The sequence below is a fragment of the Staurois parvus genome, unplaced genomic scaffold, assembly GCF_062004578.1.
Source record: "Staurois parvus isolate SC_StPar_1 unplaced genomic scaffold, SC_StPar_1.0 ptg000080l, whole genome shotgun sequence".
Lineage (NCBI taxonomy): Eukaryota > Metazoa > Chordata > Amphibia > Anura > Ranidae > Staurois > Staurois parvus.
This window is the reverse complement of record NW_028317876.1, coordinates 8,260,711-8,286,813: the sequence shown is the minus strand read 5'-3', so window position 1 is coordinate 8,286,813 and position 26,103 is coordinate 8,260,711. Positions and strand designations below refer to the sequence as shown.

General features: G+C 40.8%; 1 protein-coding gene across 1 annotated transcript in view; it reads right to left on the bottom strand.

The window, feature by feature from the left end:
- Positions 1 to 26,103, bottom strand: part of LOC149469200 (uncharacterized) — a 119,670-nt gene that overhangs the window by 73,421 nt on the left and 20,146 nt on the right. The window contains exons 3-10 of the mRNA XM_089669638.1: positions 25,696 to 25,767; positions 23,472 to 23,585; positions 20,873 to 20,950; positions 17,603 to 17,704; positions 16,834 to 17,263; positions 10,374 to 10,573; positions 9,445 to 9,851; positions 2,516 to 2,670 (exon numbers count right to left, since the gene is read on the bottom strand). Of these exons, the coding sequence (XP_089525764.1) occupies positions 2,516 to 2,670; positions 9,445 to 9,851; positions 10,374 to 10,573; positions 16,834 to 17,263; positions 17,603 to 17,704; positions 20,873 to 20,950; positions 23,472 to 23,585; positions 25,696 to 25,767 (1,558 nt within the window). The remainder of the gene's footprint in view (positions 1 to 2,515; positions 2,671 to 9,444; positions 9,852 to 10,373; positions 10,574 to 16,833; positions 17,264 to 17,602; positions 17,705 to 20,872; positions 20,951 to 23,471; positions 23,586 to 25,695; positions 25,768 to 26,103) is intronic.

Genomic DNA, 26,103 nt, shown 5'->3' with positions numbered 1-26,103 from the left:
GCCTCATAGGACAGTCAGAGCAGAATAAAATCTCCTCCTACAAGCTTTAACCAGTGCTTGGCCAGAAATTGAAAGAAGCCACAAGACTGCTATAAACTGCAGATGAGAAAAGGTATTTAGCAGTTTATATTTACTAAAATAACTGCATTACATCTGGGATTTCCCCTTCCGTAACCTGATCTCTTTATGAGATTGGCTCATACAATTTAAAGTGGTACACAGAGCCTGTTTTACACCCTCTAGACTCCATAAAATGAATCCCGCCTGTTCTCCGGAATGCTGGCGTTGTATTTTTTCTCCATGAGATTTTTCTCATATATTTTTGACCTTTCCTGTGATAGTGGGGTTTTGGAAGGAGGTACTTACCCTGATTAGCCAAAACACATATGTTCCAATGCAATCCTCCATCAGTGTTTGCCTACTGGAGCTAGTGGAAACTTTAAGTCCAACAGTTGCAGAACGTACCCTAGTTTGCCTACTTTTTTTTTTATGCCAGAAAGGCCATAGTGCTAAATTGGAAAAAAAAGCCCCCCCCCCCTCTCTCCCACTGGAAGAGTCTGTAGAATAGCAACCTGCCCCTATATAAACACACATACATTAATAGTGGCTGCCCTAGGAAGTATGATAGGGTTTGGAGTAAACGGCTGGCAGAGCCTTCTACTGCCTCTTAAATGTCACCAACTGACTCTGGGTAAACTTTTAGTGAATCTATGGGACCTCCTGACCTATGGCAGCATCATATAATTGTTGTAAATCTTGTTTACATGCCTGTTTATACACTTTATGCCGCACCTTACTGTTTGTTTTGGTGATTCCCTCACTACTCTTCACTATAGTGTTTTCTGATTTAACAAAACCCCTGCGAGGGACAACAACCTTATAGTTTTGTATGTACATTATGTGTTTTTTGTTTCTGTGACAAACTTAATGAACAGATTTCTTTAAAAAAAATAATAATAATAATTGCATTACAATGTTGTGTGTACTGTGGGATACCAGATGTACTGAATGCAGGGTCCTGGGTTTAGTAACACTTTATGCCTCCCCCTGCCTAAACCTTCAACACCTAAGGTTACAGCAGTACTTCAGTCACCATAGAAAGGCCCAATGTTGCTCTGTAATGTCTGTCTTCTGCCCTATGCATTTTTTCTAAGTAAAGGAGCACTATCCTTACAACTTTGGTGGGCTAGTTTTCCCTGTGATGCTGTCTATGGTACCTCAATGGCACATCTTTTTGAAATAATCAGTGAGGTATCTGATCTCAGACATAACAGGAAATTATTGAAAATCTCCCCACCTCCCGCCTATTAAATGAATGTCAACCAGAACAAACAAGTGAAGCAAAATTCCCCTAACCGGGACACAGATATCAATAAAAACTGCTTTCTGGGACATAAAATATGACAGAAGTTCTGACACCTAAAACCACATTTTAGCTGGATTACCCCACCCCAATCTATCTCTATCCTTAACCCTAAAGCTAGACCCATTAATCCATGAGCATTTGTCTTAGCCTTACCTAACCTTTAAATTAAGCCCTACAGTAAGCCAGAAGCTGAGTAATGTAAAACCAGCAGATTGGGGAAGTTTTAAACACCATGGTGTCCGCTGCTCAGTTCTCTGGCATTCTCAGAGAAGACAGTTCTCCTCTGCATGCCTTTTTATGAAGCGGTGTAGATCACTTCTCCGAATGAAGGGAGAAGCCTTCTACAAACGCTTTCAATGCTGGAAAACGGCTGCTTTTACTATAATCTCGCGAGATAACAGTAAGAGATCAGTCAAACACTGTTTACTAAGCAGCGGTAAATTATCCCTGCTTCGTTTGCGGTTCCTACGATTCTCCAACTCTGGGCTGGAGAATCTGGAGGGAGAACACAGATCGCCAATGAAGGGCTGATATCGCTCTTTCATATACTAGCCAGCTGTGTGCTGAGATGATCACAGGAGAACATGTTCTCCACTGATCATCTCTGTTTCCTAAACCACTAATGATCGGAGATCAGCAACAATCCTCAGGATCACCGCTGATCTCTGTTTCATAAAAGGACACCCATATCATCTTTATATTGCCACCCGTGTCTCTTCTAAGTAGATTAACCCTCTCTACTTGTCCTGGGGGGTCACAATTTCAGATTAAAAGTGATTGGAACTCCAAAACTTTACAGCAGTTCCTGGAACAGGAACAGATAGGAAATCTTCCAATGGGCACACTGTCCAGCAACAACTGTCTAAGAAAGGATTTCCCTTCACTTTGGAGAAAATTCCTTTAACTTTTTCTTGTCACTTTGGGGAAAAATGAAAGAAAATCATCCCAATCGGACACAGACAATAGCAAAAAAACATTTTTTTTATTCAGACATACTTTAACACTAAATAAATCTCTTGTTCTGTATACTTACCTCACTCTGTAACAGGATACCATGTTGAGCATAGAAATTAAATGAAATACAGAGAGCCAACATTTACATGTTGTTACAACATGAAAACGTATGAGGTTTTTTTTAAGTTCTTGTACCTGGTTTTAGGAGCTGTTCTGCTGTCTCTTTACCAAGAGCAAGCAAGCTATATTCCTGTAGTATACTGTATAGTCTTTGCATTGTACCTAACCATTTACTCTTGGCCTGTTGTCTGCGTGAAGGATCCCGACTAAATATGTCTCCATAATATGTGCTGCAAATTGAAGAAAATAATAAAAATTAGTTGCAAATATGTCATAGTAGCCAACATCAGTAATACAAAGGATGCAAGTATTCAGAACCTCAAAAGCTCTATATGCATGTAGGACTCTATAAGAGCTGCTAAAATCACCAATTAAAACCAACTTTTTCTACTTTGCCTTTCAGTGGTAGGCATAATAACAATGTTTAGCCTGTATACAGCTCTTCCAGTATCCATGCTGAATGAATTTTCAGAACAAATAAAGCTGACCCATTGCAGTACAGAGGAAGCTCCCATTCCTCTTTACTCTTTACATCAGATCTGAGGGATGGGGCTACTTTTAGGAGAAGAATTTCAACTAGACAAATTCAGATCCCAGAAAGTGTAGATGTCAAGTAGAACTATGAGGAAACTACAGACATTTGCTGTCACAGCACACACTTTAGATTTTATTTATTTCAGGTACTTACATAGCACCATCAATTTATGCAGCTCTTTTGCATATAGTCTACATTCACATCAGTTCATAACCCATCAAGAAGCTTACAATCTAAGGTCTCTAGTTTTAAAAGTTTTAGTACTTTTAAACTTGTACTATGCAGCCATTCTAGGTACAAATAGTTTTTATTTGCTTAATAACCAAGACAAGACATGAGCCCAACTTGCAAGCAAAGGATCGGTGTAATGTTTGACTTTTCATATCAAGCAATGTTCCTGCATAAACATTTTATTGCTGCTAAAATAAGTGCATGTACCCAAAATGGTTATCTTTTATCCACGTTTACAGAAATGCCTGATACTATTTTTATAAGCTTACTATGATCATTATTAGAAAGGATACTGTATGTTAGTTTAATAGCTGAATAATGAAAAGGCAAAGGATAAGATAATCCAAAATCGAAGCAACATATAACAAACAATAAAGAAATAGCACTCATAGAAAAAAACTATAATGTAGCAAAATCATTTAACAAACTTTATTAGTGTATCAAAAATACATACTGTATTTATAGATTGTACACATCCCTCAATAAACGCACTGTGCTGCCAGTTACAATAGACAACGTTGGTAAAACACAAAAAACTCAAGCTCATAAAGACACGGTCCATATCAGTAGATGCTAAGACACCATAGCATGTAAAACAAAATCAGATAACCTATTAGGCCTGATAATTGCAAGTATACATGAACTATAAATCTGTGTAGACTTGGCGAAATAGCTGAAGACAGTAGGCAAACTCTGACAATAGTAAGCCAAGCAAGGCTGCAATGTGGCTGGCCATATACTGCTGGTCATAGATGTAAGTATGAGTTTTAGCCAACTCTATTTACACCTCTGGTGGTGTAAATATATGTATGATCCACATGTCTTGCAAAATCCAAATAAGACAAATGGATTGCATAAATGAACATCAGTGGATGTACAGGTTACATTGGCTGATACTCATATTTAGAAATGTGTGGTTCGTTTCGATCCGAATCGAATTTCAGACAATTTTTTTTTGTTATTCGTAGATTCAGATGTATCAGAATTTCAAATGAGAAAAATAATTAATTTAAACAAATCCAAAATAGTGAAACAAAATTCTTCCAAAATTCGATTTGAAAACAAATTCAAATTCGAAAACAAAGTCGAAAACAAATTTGAATTCGAAAACAAAACTGAACAAACACAAACATTCAAAAACGAATTTAAAGCGGAGCTCCACCCAAAAGGGGAAGTTCCGCTTTAAGGACTGGTCCCTCGCTCCCCGTTAAGGATTGGGGAGCGGGAGGGGAGCAGGTACCCGAAATTGACAGGTACCCACTCCCACCTCCTCTGTGATCGCCTAGGACAGTGATGGCGAACCCGTGGCACGCGTGCCACATCCGGCACGCCGAGCCTTATCTGTGGGCACGCCAGGAGAATCCAGCGGCGCGCTGTCTTCCCGGCTGTAGTGTGCGTGACAGCCGGGTCCCAAGTGCGCATGCACAAGAAGCAGTGCTCTTTGTGAATGGTAAGGCGGTACCTGGGACACATGACAGATCCCAGAAGCCGCCGGACCAATCACAAAGCGCAGCGCTTCTCGCGCATGCGCACTGGGCATCCGGCTGTCCGCCCACACTACAGAAGCCGGGAAGACAGCGCGCGGCTGGATAAAGGAACAGGTAAGATAAAAAAAAAAAACTCTGCGGAAGTAAGAGCGGGTACCTGTCAAATTCAGGTACCCGCTCCCCCTCCCTCCCCAAAGGTCAGCAGTCATCCCTGTGCTGTCCGCAGTCTCTGGTCATCCCTGTGCTGTCCGCAGTCTCTGGTCATCCCTGTGCTGTCCGCAGTCTCTGGTCATCTCCTGTACTGTGTCCGCAGTCTCTGGTCATCCCTGTGCTGTCCGCAGTCTCTGGTCATCTCCTGTACTGTCCGCAGTCTCTGGTCATCCCTGTGCTGTCCGCAGTCTCTGGTCATCCCTGTGCTGTCCGCAGTCTCTGGTCATCCCTGTACTGTCCGCAGTCTCTGGTCATCCCTGTGCTGTCCGCAGTCTCTGGTCATCCCCTGTACTGTCCGCAGTCTCTGGTCATCTCCTGTACTGTCCGCAGTCTCTGGTCATCCCTGTACTGTGTCCGCAGTCTCTGGTCATCCCTGTGCTGTCCGCAGTCTCTGGTCATCTCCTGTACTGTGTCCGCAGTCTCTGGTCATCCCTGTACTGTGTCCGCAGTCTCTGGTCATCCCTGTACTGTCCGCAGTCTCTGGTCATCCCTGTACTGTGTCCGCAGTCTCTGGTCATCCCTGTACTGTCCGCAGTCTCTGGTCATCCCTGTACTGTCCGCAGTCACTGGTCATCCCTGTACTATGTCCGCAGTCTCTGGTCATCCCTGTACTGTCCGCAGTCTCTGGTCATCTCCTGTACTTTCCGCAGTCTCTGGTCATCCCTGTACTGTCCGCAGTCACTGGTCATCCCTGTACTGTGTCCGCAGTCTCTGGTCATCTCCTGTACTGTGTCCGCAGTCTCTGGTCATCCCTGTACTGTCCGCAGTCTCTGGTCATCCCTGTACTGTGTCCGCAGTCTCTGGTCATCCCTGTACTGTCTGCAGTCTCTGGTCATCTCCTGTACTGTCCGCAGTCTCTGGTCATCTCCTGTACTGTGTCCGCAGTCTCTGGTCATCCCTGTACTGTCCGCAGTCTCTGGTCATCCCTGTACTGTGTCCGCAGTCTCTGGTCATCCCTGTACTGTCCGCAGTCTCTGGTCATCTCCTGTACTGTTTGCAGTCTCTGGTCATCTCCTGTACCGTGTCCGCAGTCTCTGGTCATCTCCTGTACTGTGTCCGCAGTCTCTGGTCATCTCCTGTACTGTCCGCAGTCTCTGGTCATCTCCTGTACTGTCCGCAGTCTCTGGTCATCTCCTGTACTTTCCGCAGTCTCTGGTCATCCCTGTACTGTCCGCAGTCTCTGGTCATCTCCTGTACTGTCCGCAGTCTCTGGTCATCTTCTGTACTGTTCGCAGTCTCTGGTCATCTCCTGTACTGTGTCCGCAGTCTCTGGTCATCTCCTGTACTGTGTCCGCAGTCTCTGGTCATCTCCTGTACTGTCCGCAGTCTCTGGTCATCTCCTGTACTGTCCGCAGTCTCTGGTCATCTCCTGTACTTTCCGCAGTCTCTGGTCATCCCTGTACTGTCCGCAGTCACTGGTCATCCCTGTACTGTGTCCGCAGTCTCTGGTCATCTCCTGTACTGTGTCCGCAGTCTCTGGTCATCCCTGTACTGTCCGCAGTCTCTGGTCATCTCCTGTACTTTCCGCAGTCTCTGGTCATCTTCTGTACTGTTCGCAGTCTCTGGTCATCTCCTGTACTGTGTCCGCAGTCTCTGGTCATCTCCTGTACTGTGTCCGCAGTCTCTGGTCATCTCCTGTACTGTCCGCAGTCTCTGGTCATCTCCTGTACTGTCCGCAGTCTCTGGTCATCTCCTGTACTTTCCACAGTCTCTGGTCATCCCTGTACTGTCCGCAGTCACTGGTCATCCCTGTACTGTGTCCGCAGTCTCTGGTCATCTCCTGTACTGTGTCCGCAGTCTCTGGTCATCCCTGTACTGTCCGCAGTCTCTGGTCATCTCCTGTACTTTCCGCAGTCTCTGGTCATCCCTGTACTGTCCGCAGTCTCTGGTCATCTCCTGTACTGTCCGCAGTCTCTGGTCATCTTCTGTACTGTTCGCAGTCTCTGGTCATCCCTGTACTGTGTCCGCAGTCTCTGGTCATCCCTGTACTGTGTCCGCAGTCTCTGGTCATCCCTGTACTGTCCGCAGTCTCTGGTCATCCCTGTGCTGTGTCCGCAGTCTCTGGTCATCCCTGTACTGTCCGCAGTCTCTGGTCATCCCTGTACTGTCCGCAGTCTCTGGTCATCCCTGTACTGTCCGCAGTCACTGGTCATCCCTGTACTATGTCCGCAATCTCTGGTCATCCCTGTACTGTCCGCAGTCTCTGGTCATCTCCTGTACTTTCCGCAGTCTCTGGTCATCCCTGTACTGTCCGCAGTCTCTGGTCATCCCTGTACTGTCCGCAGTCACTGGTCATCCCTGTACTATGTCCGCAGTCTCTGGTCATCCCTGTACTGTCCGCAGTCTCTGGTCATCCCTGTACTGTGTCTGCAGTCTCTGGTCATCCCTGTACTGTCCGCAGTCTCTGGTCATCTCCTGTACTGTCCGCAGTCTCTGGTCATCTTCTGTACTGTTCGCAGTCTCTGGTCATCTCCTGTACTGTGTCCGCAGTCTCTGGTCATCTCCTGTACTGTGTCCGCAGTCTCTGGTCATCTCCTGTACTGTCCGCAGTGTCTGGTCATCCCTGTACTGTGTCCGCAGTCTCTGGTCATCTCCTGTACTGTGTCCGCAGTCTCTGGTCATCCCTGTACTGTGTCTGCAGTCTCTGGTCATCCCTGTACTGTGTCTGCAGTCTCTGGTCATCCCTGTACTGTGTCTGCAGTCTCTGGTCATCCCTGTACTGTGACTGCAGTCTCTGGTCATCTCCTGTACTTTCCGCAGTCTCTGGTCATCCCTGTACTGTCCGCAGTCACTGGTCATCCCTGTACTGTGTCCGCAGTCTCTGGTCATCCCTGTACTGTCCGCAGTCTCTGGTCATCTCCTGTACTGTCCGCAGTCTCTGGTCATCCCTGTACTGTGTCCGCAGTCTCTGGTCATCCCTGTACTGTGTCCGCAGTCTCTGGGCATCCCTGTACTGTGTCCGCAGTCTCTGGTCATCCCTGTACTGTGTCCGCAGTCTCTGGTCATCCCTGTACTGTGTCCGCAGTCTCTGGTCATCCCTGTACTGTCCGCAGTCTCTGGTCATCCCTGTACTGTCCGCAGTCTCTGGTCATCTCCTGTACTGTGTCCGCAGTCTCTGGTCATCCCTGTACTCTGTCCGCAGTCTCTGGTCATCCCTGTACTGTGTCCGCAGTCTCTGGTCATCCCTGTACTGTGTCCGCAGTCTCTGGTCATCCCTGTACTGTTAATTAGTTTGCACTACTGTACGAGTTGTTTTTTCTAAACCAAAAGCTCGATATTCAGGTTTCATTGCAGTGTTGGCACTTTGAAAGAAATAAGTTGGTTTTGGGTTGCAGTTTGGGCACTCGGGCTCAAAAAGGTTCGCCATCACTGGTCTAGGAGATTGGAAACGGAAGTTGTCCTCCCCCCTCCCTCCCTCCCTGTAGTCTTCTGGTACATGTAACAGGTCCCAAAAGACTACGGGACCATTCAGAAAGCCCAGCATTACTCGCGCATGCGCAGTGAGCAGTGAAGCCGCAGGCTGTCACAGCTGGGTGCGCACACAGAAGATGCTGGGAACACAGGGTGCCTGGTGAAATGGGCTGCGGAGGGGCACTGCGGGATCGAGGGACCGGTAAGTGTCCATTTTTTAGTTTTTGTAGCTGCTGACTTTGATTTTTTTGTTTATTCTCAAATCTACACGTGTATGGCCAGCTTGACTTTTTGAATTCGGCCAAATTTTTTGGAATTCAGTTGAAAGCTTTTCAATTCAAGCAACTTTTCTAATTTTGTTGAATCAATTTCGAATTCGGTTGAACTAATTTTGAATGTAAACGACTTTTCAAATTTGGTTGAAATGTTTTCGAATTGAATTCAAATACTAATTACCGAAACAAATCCCGAAAACGAATTTACCGAATCCAACTACACCAAATTTGTTATATTTCGAATCGAAACGAAACAAATTTTTTTGTTTTGCATGTCTACTCATATTTATGTCTATGACTGGCAGTATATGTAAAATATTGCCTACACCCAGTCACGTTTCAGCATTGCTTGGCTTACTTTTGTCTGAAAACCTTAGACTGAGTTTCTTCACAGACGTCAGCTGTAACGCCAAGTCAAAACAATGTAGACTTATGATTCGAATAAACGTGCAATCATCAGGCCTAATGGGATATTTTATGTATGTTCACACACTTTGGTGTTACAGCATCTTTGGATTTGGGACTTGCTTTAATGATCTGGAGTTTTTTCTCTGTTTTGATAACATTGTAGGTTTATTGAGGGATATATACAGGATCTAGCATTTTGATACATTAATAAAGTGTGTAGTAACATAATAATGAAAAATATGATTTTTCTTTCTGCAATTAGTTCATCCCATAAAGTGCCAAAACTTTGATAATAAAAAATAGAAGATTGCCAGTCATTATCTGATATTTTTGACACATTGGGCATAATATATATTAAGAATATCCAACTATTCTATTTACATGAGTTAATAACAAATATAAATGGCAAACACTTTTTGTTTCCCTGTGCAGCTTTAACATATCTACCTAATAGGTTGAAGTCTATATACACTGGGTATAACATTCTCATCCAGCTTAAACCATTGGTTCAGAAGGGAGAGGTCTCTCTCATATTTAAGAGATGTTTTTTTCTCACTAGGGTCAAACAAATCCTTCTCATCTTGGTCTTTATAATTTACAGTATTTGCAGAGTCAGCTGTAGGATTGTCTTCAGTGTAGTGTTGCCGATTTAGTGACTCAGAGGATGTATCATCATCTTTCACAGATAGCAAAGCTTCTTCTACACCAGCAGAATCCATTGTACTGGTTGCACTAAGCTTCCGCTTGGCTGCTGCAAACTTCATTTTCTCTAATGTGGCTTTGATACCTTCAAATGATTCCTTTGTTAGCATAGATGGAATGTTCAGTTGGTCATATTTCTGTCCTAAAACACACTAAGAATACATAGAGATTAAACCTTTAAGTCAGTGTATGTGATTACTGGAGAAAAAAAGAGATAATCTACATACATACATATGGTCAAAGATCTGTGGACACGACCACCACACTTATACGAGTATGTTGGACATCTTATTACAAAGCATTGAAAATTAATATGTTTTTTCCCCCTCCTTTTGCAGTTTCAGCCTCCACGTATGATGTCAGACATTCAGACTTAAATTAAGATAATGTTAAAGAGATATAAGTGTTCTGTAGATCTACTAATTTTCATAAGTTATAGAGGGCTTAAATTGCAAAAATTGTTCATGAATATGCTACCTTTTCATTTTAATTGATCACTAGCATGGCTGGAAGATTGATAGTAGTGCAGCAAAGAATGTACTGATGCCTTGTTACATTGTTGGCTTCAAAGTATCTTGATATATAGCCTGGCTTCTAGAAAGTATTTAGCCTATAGCCTTGCTACTGCTGAGTATGTAATGTAACCCTCATAGGAAGTAAAATGATGGTCTTACGAAGAAAGCTGTGTGTCCTGCTTCCTGGCATTTTTGCAGAGTCTTCAGGTGTAAGGAGGTCATAACATGATCATTGCTGATTCCATCCTTCAAGCCCCATCTAAGATCAATTATGCGAAATTCAATGCCTTTTTCCTTAAAGTAAAGATAGAGCTCTGGATAAGACTTTGTGAACAAGGCATTGCGTTCTGGAAAGGAATCTGAAAAAAGATCATGGAGACATATACACAATCCATCATTTTTAACTCTGAGCATTTCAGGGCTTTAATGAACTATGTACAGTATGCATGCATTCACCATGGAAAGAATATTTTCCTACAATGAGCACAAGTGTCATTGTTTATGTACATTTCATGACTGCTAGAAATGCTTAAGAAACTTATGCTCAAAGATGCTGCTAGCTGAACATTTGTGAACACTATTCAGGAAGTGAACTCAAAGTGGGCTATTTACTAAAACTGGAGAGTGCAAAATCTGGTATTTGGTAGCCAATCAGTTTCTAACTTTAACTTATTCAATTAAACTTTGACAAATAAAAACCGAAAGCTGATTGGTTTCTATGCACAACTGCACCAGATTTTGCACTCTCCAGTTTTAGTAAATCAACCCCAAAGTGTCTTTAAACCCAAGAACAAAATTTTCATATATTACAGCTTATCAGTCATTAGAATTGGTAAGAGCATTAGTTTTCCTTTTTAAATTTTTTTCTTTTAATATTCACCTGGTGATCCTGCCAGTAACCCACTTTTCTGAGGATGACATTTACTCACTGTATTGTACTTATGCAGTAACAGTGTTATCACTATAACACATGAAGTGTATTAGTACTATAGACAGGAGCCAGACACCTAGGGCTTGTGCCCCACATCTCCTGCGGTGTGTCCCCAGTCCCCAACACCACAATATACGCATACAAAGAAACAAAAAAAGGTGCACAGGCCTAGTGCATTACCTTTTAAAAAAAGAAATGTATTAATAAAAAGTATTATACTCACAAAGAAATAAAATCAAAAGCATGTCACAAGAAATACAGCATGGTCCAATCTACCTGAAAGGTGTCTGGTGGGGGAATGTAGACCTCTTAATTTCTGATGCATTTCGAGGCTATACCTCTTCCTCAGAGTCAGCTCTGAGGAAGAGGTATAGCCTCGAAACGCATCAGAAATTAAGAGGTCTACAGCCATTAAGGGGTCTACAGTCCCCCACCAGACATCTTTCCGGGAGATTGAACCATGCTGTATTTCTTGTGGCATGCTTTTGATTTTATTCCTTTGTGAGGATAATACTTTTTATTAATACATTTCTATTTTAAAAGGTAATGCACTAGGCCCGTGCTCCCTCTTTTTGTTTCTTTGTATGCAGTTCTTTTGGCTTTCCCTGATCGGTTGAGGACAGCAAGGCTCGCATTCCTTAAATACTCCATGTGGGGCTACAGACATTGTGGAGTCCATTGTCCAACACAGGAGTTTAGGCATTCCGTTGCTTTTTTCTTCTACCCAACACCACAATGCCTGGCCACTACAGCCACTGGCATCTCTCTTGCCAGCTTTCAGAACAAACAAGTTTAGAGCTGAGGGAAGCTTCCCCATGGCTCCTCTTTGGCTCTGATATTTCACAAAGCACACATGAAAAGGAGCCTGAGAGGAAGACATCTCTTATTCCCTGCTGTATCTAAGATCTGTAAGTTCAGGGAGGGAGGAAGAATTGTACTGGGGGATGCAATGATCTGGGGGGGGGGTAACCAAGATTAGTGCTGGGGGTGAGAAGATTAGAGCTACCACTGATACCACTGATATTGAATTACCATGGGATTTATTGGTACCAATGAATCAAAAACTAATTATATAAAATCCATAAAAGTAGTTGTCTATCCATAAGATTTTTTACTAAAAAGACAAAAATAGAAGCTGGCATCACATTGAATATATGAATACAGATATGAATATACTGTAGCCCCATTCACCCCTTTTGATCCTCTTGTATATTATAATTCTGTTTGAATTGTGTGGAAACATCCCAGGAAATCTTTCATGTGAAAGACAAGGAAAAGAAGAGATGATCCTGATGCATTTTGTGAGACAGACCAGTCACTTCCTCAAAAGATAAACGGGGTATGTAATTACCGATGTGATACCAAAAAAAGGTCAACTGTAATTAAAGCAAAAATATGGTTGACATCTGTCCAGAGACTGGGTGCCTCACATGTTCAAGGAGGGTCTTAAAAGCCCGAACGAGCATCAAGGACAGCAATAAAGTATTTGTGAGACCTGGGAGTGTGCTCCCAGGTCCCATTACTGGCATTCAGTGAAATCTCTACTCGAACCTATAGTATTGAACTCAACAACGTGAGCAGCAAGTGGACTGCTCCGTTAGGATGTGTTTTAAAATGTAATTAAAATATTACAAATGCTGATGATATTGTTGCTGGCCTTGATATTCGTTAAGGTTATTCTGACCTGCCTTGGACATGTGAGGCACACTTCCTCTGGACAGACCCCATCCATTGTTTGGTTTTAATTATAGCTGGCCTTATCTCAATATCATATTGTTAATTACATATATCTTTTTGACTGACCTGCCCCATGAAATGCATCAAAATCATCACCTATTTCCCTCATCTTTCACATGGATTTGTTTGTTTCTATATATTTCAAGTTGAATGATAATACACAAGAGGGTCAAAGGAATGAATGGGACTGTAAGTAAAAACAATTCTGTACAGACAAATAAAGGTATGGATTTTATATAATTAGTTTTGATCCATTGATACCTAAAAAAAACTCCAGGGTAATTCAACATTGGTGTGGACATTACAGAAAGGATGCAGGTACCTTCCCCTAAAAGCGATATTTAACCTCTGGAGGTTCTCTTTTTGTCACATAGAATTAGTGCTAGAAGAGGGGATTTTGGGGAGGAAAAAAATTATGTTATGAAGGTGAATGGGGGGGGGGGGTGCTGCATTTGTGTTTGTGGTGGGGGGGGGCTTGTACTGGGAAGGGTTTTTTATTTGTAGAGGACTAGTGCTAGGGTGGGAAGATTTTGGACTAAAATTTGGAGAGTGGGGGTTTGGGGGTAAATGATTTGTGCTGGGAAGGGGAATTTTGGAAGGGGGATTCGTGCTAATATGGGGAAAGATTATTTGTGCTAGCTGGGGGGGAGAATTTATGCTGGGAGGAGGGAATTGGAAGGGATTTGTATTGGGTTTTTTGCCTGGGGTGGAGGATGATTATTGGTAGAAGGGGGAAGGGGGATAATATGTGCTGGGAGGGGGATTAGTACTGGGGGGGGAGGTTGTAGGAGGACAGGATTTGGGCTAGGGGAAAGGATTTCTGCTGGGGATGAGATAATTTGAACTGGGGGGAAGGTTTGGGGGTGAGAGGATTTATTTGGGGGAGCAGAGGATTTGCTTTTGGGGAAGAGGGGTGGTGATAGAGTACTAGTGCTATTAGTGCTAGGATGGAGTATTTGGTGTAGGAGAAGATTTGTTCTGAGGGAAGATTTGTGTTGGGGAGGGGGGATTTGGAGAGAGAGTATTTATGCATGGGAAGTGGGGGGTTGTGGTGGGAGACAGGATTTGTTCTGGGAGAAGAGGATTTGTGCGAGGAGGTGGGATTTAAGGCGAGATAATTTGTGCTAAGAGGGGGATTTGGGGGAGAGAATTTGTGCTAAGAGGGGGATTTGGGGGGTAAGATTATTTGTACAGGGGGGAATGGGAGGGGGGGAAGATGATGGGGTGATTTGGGGGATAATTGTACCAGGATTTGTGCTGGGAGGTGGGATTGGGAGGAATTACTTCGAGGGGATTTGAGGGAGAGAGGATTTGTGTTGGAGAGGTAGGATTTAGGGGAAAGGATTTTTCCTAGGAGGTGAATTGAGGGGGGGGGGTTGTGCTAAGAGGGGGTCTTTGACAGGGAAGGTAATGTGTGCTGGGGAAGTTTTGGGGGGGGGAATTAGCACTGGAGAGGACTAGGGGGTTGTACTAGGGAGTGGAATTTGGGGGGTGGATTTGTGCTAAGAGTGAGAACTTGGGGGGATTTGGGTGAGGGGAGGGTTTGTGTTGAGCAGATTTTTGCAGGGGAGGGGGAATTTGGTGAGGTTTGTTTGAGCGGATTTTTCGAGTGAGGGGATTCAGGGGAGAGGATTGTTGCTTTCTGATAATATGAGATGGAGATGATTTGTGCTGGGGGGAGATGATTTGTGCTGGGGAGGGGTGTTTTAGGGAAGAGAGGTTTTTGTTGGGATGTGGAATTGGGGGGGAGGGAAATTTGTTCGTTGATGTGGAATGTGAGGCAGTAATATGTGATAGGAGGTTTCTCAACCTGGACCCCTATACAACCTTGTACTCCTCACCTCTGCACTCTGCACATTACACACACCTGTCCCCAGGGCTGCTGTTAGAAACCACGGGGCCCCATACAGCCAATCTAACAGCCCCCCCCCCAAAAAAAAAAACAGTTTACTGTGCTTCCATTATGAATGAGCACAGTGAGTGATCAGTACTGAAGAAATGGGCTGGTAAATGTGACATGTTTACTGGACCCTTCCTCCACTCCCCATCCTGAAGGATCCTATTGTATGCTTGCAGCTGCTGGTAAGAATGAGAGGAGGGAAACCGGCAGCACTGTGGGTGTGCACAGGAGAGCCTAGACAGCAGGGGGAAATGTATCGTGCACAGGGCGGGTGATGGGTGTGACGGGGTAGCAACTACCGGAACTGATCCCCTGTATGGCTCTCTCTGCAGCAGCTGAAAGCAAGTAGTTGGGAGAGGAGCATAAACCAGCTTTCAGCTGCTGCAGAAAGAGCCATACAGGGTTCCAGTAACTGCCCTCCCCTGCCCCGCCAATCAGTCCCCCTGCCCAAATCCAATTTACCCAGCTTCCTGGGCCCCCCTGCTGGCCTGGGCCCCATACAGGAGGATTGGTGGTACATCCTTATCCACTCTTTTAGCCCTGCCTGTATGGAGGAAAGCTGGTCCTATGACAGTGTAGCAGGAGAGAAACTGCTTCAGAAGGAGTCTCAAAAAAGTGTATGAATCCAGAGGCTCTCGGGAAAAATGGTAACTCACCAGGGAGTAAGAATATGGCCATCCACTTCTTGATCTCTAAGGTACTGCCCATTACCAAATGCCTGTTATGGCTTGAAGGCCCTTGTTCTGTATAAAAGTGATTGATGTCTGGAGTCTCTATGGAGTCTGGCACCTACTGTGTTATATCCTCAACTACATGCCAAGGATATAGCCCTGGGGTAATGAGCTCTGGGGGTCCACACTGGCTTCAAGGTGGTAGGGGACTGCTTCACAAAGATGTGTACATTCAATAGGAGCATATCAGTGCTTTCTCCTATTGTTGAGGACTTGGTTTTAAATATATATGGGTTCAAAAGCCAGGATTATCCCTTTGAGGAGTAATGTTACAAAATCTCAATTAATCTGGTGCTTTACTGGTTAAATACATGGATTGTAATAATACAACCTTTTGCCATGAAAAGAATGGTTATAGCCATTTTGCAAATATATATATATTAGTAATGTATCTGATCTTATGACAAAAGGGACACTGTCTGCAAAGTAAAGTCTATGTCACCCTAATACTGTTGTTTGTGGTGACAGCTTTTCATAGACAGATGCAAGAATTAAACATTTTCTTTATACAAGAAAGTGATCCCATATGGAAGAAAAATATATTTGAAATATATTTTAAAAATATTCTTCCCAAATATATTGACATACATTTGAAATGCTACAATTTTGGCCATATTCAATATATGAAAAATATTTTTAAAAATACATTTCAAATATACTGTATGTCTTTAAAAATACAAATCTATATTTTTGGAATGCATTTACAAATATATGTAAAAATATATGTTAGTATGACTTTTTTTATATGTTACAAAAAATCTGAACAAAATATTTAAAAAAAATATACTTTTAAAATTATATATTTTTTAAATATATCCTTCAGATTTTTTTTAACATATAAAAAGTCATTTTAACATATATTTCTACGTATATTTGTAAATGCATTCCAAAAATGTAGATTTGTATTTTTAAAGACATACAGTATATTTGAAATGTATTTTAAAAATATTCTTCCCAAATATATTGACATATATTTGAAATGCTACAATTTAATTTTGGCCATATTCAATATATATATATATACACACACACACATATATATATATACATACACTGTATGTTGAAATGCATTTTTATTACAAAATATATGAAAAATATTTTGTAAAATACATTTCAAATATACTGTATCTCTTTAAAAATACAAATCTACAAATTCAATTAAATATCTGTTGTTTTAAGCAGGGGGTGATCAATATTTAAAGAACTTAAGAAAAAATATTGTTGTTCTGAATGGGGGCCTTCTTCAAAGTAATCACCTTTTTTTTACATCATCATGAGGAACCTATGCAGATGAATTACTGATGTTATATATACTGGTACCTTGGTAACCTCCACAGATGTACACCATGAAAACCTTCTTCTTTGAAGTGTAGGATACATTCATGATTCCCTGTATAATTTTGTGCTCTGTTCCAGAGAAATGTTCAAACACGTCTTCCTCATCTGTGCCATGACTTCCAAAGGGATATTCCACTTTGCCAGACTCATTTGGTGCACTGATGTCATTGTCATATTCATCAAATAAAAATTCTGCAGTCTTTTTTTCATAAATTCCATTCAGCCGCATCCCTTCTTGTAATGTGTCAGTTGTTTGTTCTGGCTGTGTATTGTCATATGTTGCAGTAGTCCAAGCTTCTGAGCTATAACTTCCATTGAATTCCAGACTTTTGTTTTCCAGTTCACCCTGTGAGCTGGAGGAGGCATTCTGAGAGTTACTACTCTCTTCTTGTGCAGTGGGTCCTTTTCGAGACTGAACAACAACAAATGTATAATAGTAATATTTAGCAGAAACATCTCACTCACATTACTATAGCCTAGGCTTTGAACAGGTATAATTATGTAATATTTTTGCTTCAATGATTATGTGCTGGGACTCTGTAATTATAACCCTTGGCACAGGAAGCCCCTTTATGTCAATTCTCTGAATTAGCAACCTATGGACAATAATCAACGAGTAAAGGATCAAGAACATAAGATGCTCTTATTACCCTTCATCAAAGCTTGTGGTGTTTAGGAAATCAGACTCCTAAGTTTTTAGTGTTTATGCCTATGAAACGCCAAATTACCCACATAAACAATTAATACCTACCTTTAAGAAAAATGATTCGGTGCTCTCCAGAATGTATTGATTTTCATCTCCTGTGCCAGCTTCATTACTGACTCTTTTTCCTCTCCGATGATACAGGCTATTCTAGAAAGAAGATAGTGATATATTAGAGATCATTCATTTAAAAAACACAGTGGTATATGTATGTCCAAACTAGGTATTCCAGGGGTTCATATTCCCAGATACAACTAGATCCACAGCTATGCCTTCTAGGTTCTTTTGAGTACTTAGAATTAAGCATTTACCTGTGCACTTTTTTACACAAGGTATTGTTTACCACCAAGAAGCAGATACTGTAGCTAAAGTGTGCATCCAAGCTGTAGTTGTCTTACAGCAATGGAAAGTGGAGATTAACTAGACACTCCTGTATAAGGCAGCCCATAGATAAGTCAGGTTTTTTTTTTGCACAACCAGGGGGTTGAATTAAAAAAATTGACCGAATTCCCCTATCCGCACATTCAAGGTGGAAAGGAGAATCCCCCCTACTCAGTTATTGTAGTCTGACAGTGGGGAGACTTCCCTACCATCAGAATACACTGATCAGCATTGCAGGCTAAAGCCTGCAGCACTGATTGAGCAGGGAAAATCCATCAGGGCAGTTGTTCAGAAGCTGATCTGTAGATCAACATCTGTACAACCACAGTGTCCATACATGGAATTAAATTTGGCTGGGCCCTGCTGAACCCTCTGCATTTCGTTCCATGTATGGTCAGTTTAAGAAACTGATCCATGAACACAGAGGTTGCCTTAAAATAATTTAGAAAAAATTGGTATGTGGCAGGCAGAATCTTTTACTTGCTGTCCATTAGGCACAGCTCCTACTTAATTTAAGGCTCCATGCACACTGGGCGATTTATTAAAATTTATTTAATAACGCTGGTAGTGTTAGCTGTTTAAAGTCACGTTAAAAACATGAGTTTTTCAGCATTTTTTAGTGTTTTATGCATTAGGACTTAGTGCTGTTTTTCCGCGTTTGCGCTTTTTTTTTTATAAAAAGTTATGGGTTTTTTTGCTCAAAAAATGTCCAAAAACGCTGGTTTGCCATGTTTTACCATGTTTTGAGTTTACTGGCTGTAGAAAAAAACGGCAAAAGCCAAAAACAACCGCTGTAAAAACATCTAGTGTGCATGAGGACTAAACAGTGGCCCTTTGTGCATTGAGGCTGTAGTGACATTTATGCATTTGTGATGTGTTATGTCTATGGGTTCTACTAAGTTCACAATATCCTTATATTTGGGAAAGCACACAACACTTTTTGTTTCCATTTTCAAAGTTTCTTAGCCACTTATACTATAATTATACTGTATGGGCTATGCTATATTATTTTGCACTTATTTGTGTTCCAGAATACAAATAAAATACATTAATTACAAAATCATAATTTAAAAATCTTATGGTAATCTTTTGTCTGTCAATTCCTATTGTTGATTAATTGTTACTAACACAATAATGCTAAAGCATGTACTGATCCTAAAAAATACAATTAAAAATATATAATATACCACTAACTAAAAAAAAATACAAGGCACAATACCACATTTGGAAATATTGGTGAACAGTTAAATTGCATAATTAAATGTATACGGGATATTGCAAAAATGTACATTAAACTGTGTAACTTATATTAAAGTGAATCATACCCTAGTCATATTTACTGAACAAATATTCATTATGAATATAGTCAAGAGAACCTGTACAAGCAAATAAAGCAGTGATGACTAACAGCTGACCATTGTTGATCTCTCCTATAGAAACTGTACACATATTAATACAAGAACAGCCTCTACTCTAAGTGCAGTCAATATAGTACATTCTTCATAACCAATCTACTGGAACGTCCTAGTTAGAATGTATTAATTTCTATTCATAAACTGCCTTTATATAATGTCTTTCAATGAGACTATGAGCTTACCTAGAGACACATCTGAAATACTATTGCAACCAATGGCTGTTTTGTATATATACAGGTTGAACCTGTTAAAATGTAACTTTGCATATTTTTATGTGTTAGTGTAAGATCTGCCTGTGAAGGAACCCAGGAATCTCATGGACACTTACTTAAATGAGAAAACAGTAAAGTAGTAAGAGTGTCAGTGTTGATTTAGAAATGTGATAATGATTTGTATTCAGTAGCATGAGCTGACAAATTCGGTTTTTATTGAACTATATGCCTATGCTCCTCTTCACACAGATGGTGTGATATAGAAAAGAATAACAGGAGCCATGTTTTTTTCCACCAATCCTATTCTTCATGATAAAAAGATGAGTTTGGGATGCTGTATTTCACATTTTCAAACAGAAAGCAGTCAGTTTGTGCAGTTTTGACAGTTTATTAAAGTGTTTTGGAGCTCCTCTAGACACATACTTCTGAAAGGAGCCCTGTGGCAAGCCAAAAAACACAATAGAGGGATCATATCCCAGCTGTTATAAGAATGCCTTCAAATTTCCCTGAAATGCACTAATAATTAGGCCAAGACTGAGTTTTTTACCCTACTACCATGGAAACCTCCACAGTATGTGGACAAAAGTGATAATGGAAAAAATGATAATGATGAGCAAATTAGAATTTTCTTTTTAAGTATAACAAGCCTACATCTGATGTCACCATTTGCCATGCAAAAATTATATTTTTTGTTCTGTGAGAGTTCCTGGACAAAAGGTTTTCTCTTTGTCCGGGTTGGCATTTGGGGGTACTGCTTGCTTTGTTACTGATCAAAACTACTCTTATAGAATTTATCTGTCTTCTAAGCTATTATTCCTCCCTGATTTTCTCCACGTTCTTTAATCTCTGTGAAACCAATCTGTCTAAACACAGTATGCCCCTACCATTGCCTTTCTCTATGGCAGTATGTACCATAATAGCTCTCATAGGAAAATTCCTAAGGCTGCAGAGCAGGAGGAGCAGTATCAACAAATGTTTTCTAAATCTCATTTAACTTTTTCATTTGAATTATATTTTAGAATTAAGAAGGATATTCTGTACTTATAGACAACTCTGAACAGAATATTCTGTGTGACTATACTGCATTTTTACCATTCACACATCCAACATACAGGTGAACAATATAAATATGCAACAATATGAATTTTTAAAAGTGGAAAGCAACTATGCACACAATTAAAATGTTATCAAGTGCCTATGTTGGCATAGGAGAATGATACAAATATGCAGACCTGCCACAGCCAAACTGCAAAAGACATACAGGGGTATGGCACTTCATTTTTATTCTTTTTACAAATGATACTAGTTACCTTTAAATGAGCCTTAATCTGTGTACTTGTCACTCCACTGATTCTCTTGTAAGGAATATTCCAATGGCAGTCTTCCAGCTACCAGAATAAATAAATGGGTAAATAGATAAAGAAAAATAAATAAATGTTTCAGGCATTCCCAGACATTTCTGAACGTCACATTTTTTTTGTATAAATTATAGTACATTGTATATTGTCTTCAAAATCTGGGAACACTGTTTGCACAGTAGCTTGCTTTACTTGCAAGGTTCCAGCAGGGAAAGCTACAGACCAGTCTTCCTGTAATGTCCTCTTGCATAGCTATTACACCTGGGTGTGAATATGGTGGTCATGTTTTGCCCCTGAATTCTCTACAAGTACTATAAATAATTCAGAGGGTGTTGCATGGTATGGAATCTCATTTAAACAGATTGCTTTAGCAATGATAACAGTGGAAAGATGCTAAGGGAACTTCCTAGCCAAATTTCATTACTAACTACAAGAAGGTAATTTATTCCAGCAATGTTACCACACCATACTAACCCAACACCAAATTAGATAGATTAGACTTAATTTTACAGTCATATATCTCAGTTTCCCATATAATTTTTGTTAAGGGTTTCAGAAGCTGGGAGGCGGAGCAAGATTTAGAGTCATGTGACCGCCATGACACGCCGTCACTGTGGTCACATGATCGGAAAAGGTCCCGATTGAAAGAGGAGATCGGGACCTTTCCGTGAGTACCGGACATGTGTGCTGGGAGCGCTCAGGGCGCGCGCTCTCAGCACATATGTTCTTTTTTAATAGAATGCAAATGTGCGGCTTCTCGGCATCTAGGCCCAGACGCCGGGAGGCCACACATTTGCGTTTGGCCGGCGTGAAGAGGTTAAAAGTTTTCCTCTAAAAATACAGGATAACTGATAAATAATATGAGAGCATGATCGGAGAAAGAAAGAAAGAGAGAGAGAGAGAGAGAGAAAGAGAGAGAGAGAGAGAGAGAAAAAGAAAGAAAGAAAGAAAGAGAAAGAGAGAAAGAAAGAGAAAGAGAGAAAGAAAAAGAAAGAAAGAAAAAGAAAGAAAGAGAAAGAAAGAAAGAAAGAAAGAAAGAAAGAAAGAAAGAAAGAAAGAGAGAAAGAAGGAAATATTGTTACAATGATCTTTTTTGTAATGTCTAGCTTTTATGCTGTTCTGCTGGTTTCAACAGTTGTAAACATTGACACTAGGAAAGTATTCATATTGGTACTTCATATAGTCAGTAACCCAAAGCACTAAAACAAAAACATTTTCAAAATGAGAGGGCAGCAATGTTACCCTCTAAGTCTAGGTTCACACCTATGCAGGTTGCGTTTGAGGTGTTTTCTGCATTGTGTTTTGCATTTTTGCACTTGCGTTCTTGGCATGTTTATTGATGCGTTTTGCGGGGAGGGGGTTTTCATTCTTTTAAAATTTTTCTTGTTGCTAGGCAGATTTTAACTGCTTCCCAACCGCCCTATAATAGATATACTGCTACAAGGCGGCAGGAGTGCGCAAAATCACGTGCCATTAGTATAGTATCAGTGCTTTTTTTTTAGCACTGATCACTGTATTGGTGTCCCTGGGAATGTCAGTGACACCAAGTCAGTTCCCCCCAGTGTTAGAATGCCCACCGCAGTCCCACAGTCCTGCTATAAGTCACTGATTGCCTTCATTACTAGTAAAGAAAAAACAAAAAATTCCACTATCTATAACACCATTTGTAAATGCTATAACTTTCACATAAACCAGTTAATTTACACGTATTGGGATTTTTTTTAGCAAAGACATGTAGCAGAATACATTTTGGCAAAGTTATGATGAAATTTGATTTTTTAAATTTTTTTTACTGGACATGTTTAATAGCAGAAAGTCAAAAATATTTTTTATTCTCAAAATTGTTGGTCTTTTTTTTGTAGCGCAAAAAATAATAAAAGCACAAGCAATCAAATACCGCTGAAAGAAAGCTCAATTCATGGGAAAAAAAGGACATAAATTTAATTTGGGTGCAGCGTTGAATGACTGTGCAATTGTCAGTTAAAGTAACGAAGTGCCGTAACGCAACAAATGTCCTGGTCAGGAAGAGGGTAAGTCCTCAGGAGGGCAAGTGGTTAAATGCAAAAGGCATCAAAAACACGGCAAAAACACAGCAAAAATGCAGCAAAAACACAATACATGCTTTTTTGCAGCATTCCCATTGAAGTCTATAGAGCCAAAAACGCAACGTTTTGCATTAAAAAAAGTTCCTGACCCTTTCCAAAAAAACACCAGGTGAAAACAAGGAGATGTGAACCTTTCCTATAGGAAATCATGTTAAATGGACTGTACAGCGTTTCTGCAAAATGCTGCAGAAAACACTTAGGTGTGAACCTAGGATACGTTTCTCCTTTGGGTGTATATCTTCTGGAAATCATATTCTAAAGCATCTTGCCTTAACATTTATTCTTCCTTTAAAAAGACAGATTGAAAAGTGTGCTACTGTATATCTAAATATCAAATTTAACTAGGTACAAAATATTTTGTATATACATCATATCAGCCAAAGTTAATTCAGCTAATCCACTGGATAAACCATACTACTTATATTTTAAGAATCTTCTGCACTCACACTGACATCTCGCAGACCATTGTTCTTATTTAGTGACCTATAAGTATCAGAGATCTGCATGGAAAAGAACAGGTCCTGAACAGATTTAGTTCCTTGGCCATCCCAACTGCTTCTCTGCAAAATAGAAATGAAAGTTAACTGGTATGTAAAAACATCCACAAGACAGTTGTACTTAAAAAATACTATCACAATAGAAATATACTGTACTGTATATTCAAAATGTCCACTGCTGTACTTAAAGCTGTATTAAATCCAAAAGCAAACCTTTATTATATTGCAACTTACCAATTCTTAGATGTGGTGGCTGCATTAATTTGTTTAATCTGGTGACCTGGCCAGCAAGTCTGTTGTTTTTCAAAAGAACAAGCTCTCTTGCAGATGTGTTTGTTTACAGGGATGGAACAAACCATTTACCACTGCAATGGTCAGATTTTAGAATTTATGGGCATAATAATGCAGTTTATTCTCAGCCTTCCATTCAAGGCACTCGGACAGTTCTCAACTCCAATAACTTAGATAAATTAGCTGGTTTGTTCAAGCACTTGTTTCCTGTAAACCAGGTTGGTGATTTCTTTTAGCCTATCTTTTTTAAATTCCAGAGCAGTGTGCTATAAGCACCCCCAGAGTACTACCTTATGACCCTCCCATACCGCTCATGTGGACACTTCATCTGTGGAATTTAATTCAAAATATGTTTTAAAGGAGGATTCTAGGTCTGTCATTACAGTGCTGCTGTCTAATTAAGACTAGTTTAGATAACAAGTCCAGGCAGGGTGATGCAAGGTTGAAAGCTGCAAGGTCAGAGAAACCAGAGCTTGGTCAAAAATAGTAATTTGATCAATATTGGGGTCACCAATTAAATGCAAATGGTAGTGGTTGACATAAAGAAGATCTATCCTCGAGTAGGAATCATGTGCATTGGAATAATAGATATAATCTCTAGTGGTCATGTTTCTGGCTCTTCAGCTACCCATTAGGTCCAGGTCCTGTAAAAGTTTTAGAAAAACTTTTAGGGCTTTGGAAAAAAAGGTGGGTCAGGAGGGGGGTTAAAGTCCCCATCTACTAACCAAAGGTCTTCCTTAACCACTTCAAGTCCGGACACTTTTACCCCCTTCCTGTCCAGGCCAATTTTCAGCTTTCAGTGCTATCTCACTTTGAATGACAATTGCGCGGTCATGCAACACTGTACCCATATGAATTTTTTAGCATTTTTTTGAGACAGATAAAACTTTATTTTGGTGATATTTATTCACCACTGGGATTTTTTTTTTCCGGCATATAAATGAAAAAGTCCAAAAATTGTGAAAAAAATGTGTTTTTCTTATAACATTTTGCAAATAAATAATCTTTCTTCATAAATCTTGGCCAAAATGTATTCAATTATTTTTTTAGTAAAAAAAAAAATCCAAATTAGTTCATAAGCAAAAATTATAAATTTTTCAAAATTTTTTTTTACATTTTTATTTTATTTTTTTATATTAATATTTATGTTTTTTTTTTCATACTGTCACCCTAGAAGTACAGTGTCACCATAGTGACACTGTATTACTTGTGGGGGTGATGAATATTTTTTTTTTTATATATATATACACACTGATTGCTTTTACATCCCATAAAGTCTGTAAAAGCAATCATTTCTCCTTCTCTCTGGCTGCATTCTTGCAGCCATTGAGAAATACTGTGTGAGCTGTGATTGGTCACAGCTTGTCACATGGTACAAGGCTGCAGTGAATAGCCTTGTACCATGTGACCTCTGTGATCATTCATAGATTTCACAAGTAGTAAGCAATGATGTCAGAAGTGACATCATTGCTTACTACTCTCCATGTGATCACTGATTGGCCAATCAGTGATCACATGATCGGGACCTCACACAGAGGTCCCGTACAACGATCGGTGTTCCGCTGTGTCCTCCGGACACAGTGGGCACTGGATCGCGGTGCTGCACGCTCCCAGGGAGCGCGCACAAGCAGGGAGTGGGGAGGACGTTTATAAACAGCCACCCGCCCCTGCACTGCTCCTGTCCGGACGTTTATATACGTGGGACGGACGGGAAGTGGTTAAACTCAGCAGGTTCTTCAACACATTAGACAAGAAGTTAATGATGCTTGTGCTTGGAACTTGTATTATATTCTCAATAGCTTTATATTTGATTAAAAAAAATGCCACTGCTTGTTAAGTTACAAATTCCGTATTGTAAGGCTCAGGCAGATTCTACACTTACCCTTATTGAGTGTGAGATAATGGGAGGGGATGTTTTGCAAATAGGAGGGAAGGCAATGGCTTCTTTCTTCTCCTGTAAAATAAAAGGCATATTAAGTATTGGAACAAAAAGCTATCTTCTGAGGTTAGAATAAGGGGCTCAGTTGTAAGACCCAGTAATCAATCTGGGTTACAGGAGTGCAGAAATAAGTGTGACCCAGAAGACAAGTATCACCAAAAAAGCTAACTTCAATACAGGGGCGGACTGACCATTTGGAAACTTGGGCACTGCCCGAGGGCAGTAGGGGGTCCCATGAGATGCCCCTGGTACCTTTTTCATAGGCTTTTTTGAGTTTGGGCAAGGACACAGGGGCCCCATGATCCCATATTGCCCGGGGGCCCCATGAGTTGTCAGTCCACCCCTGCTTCA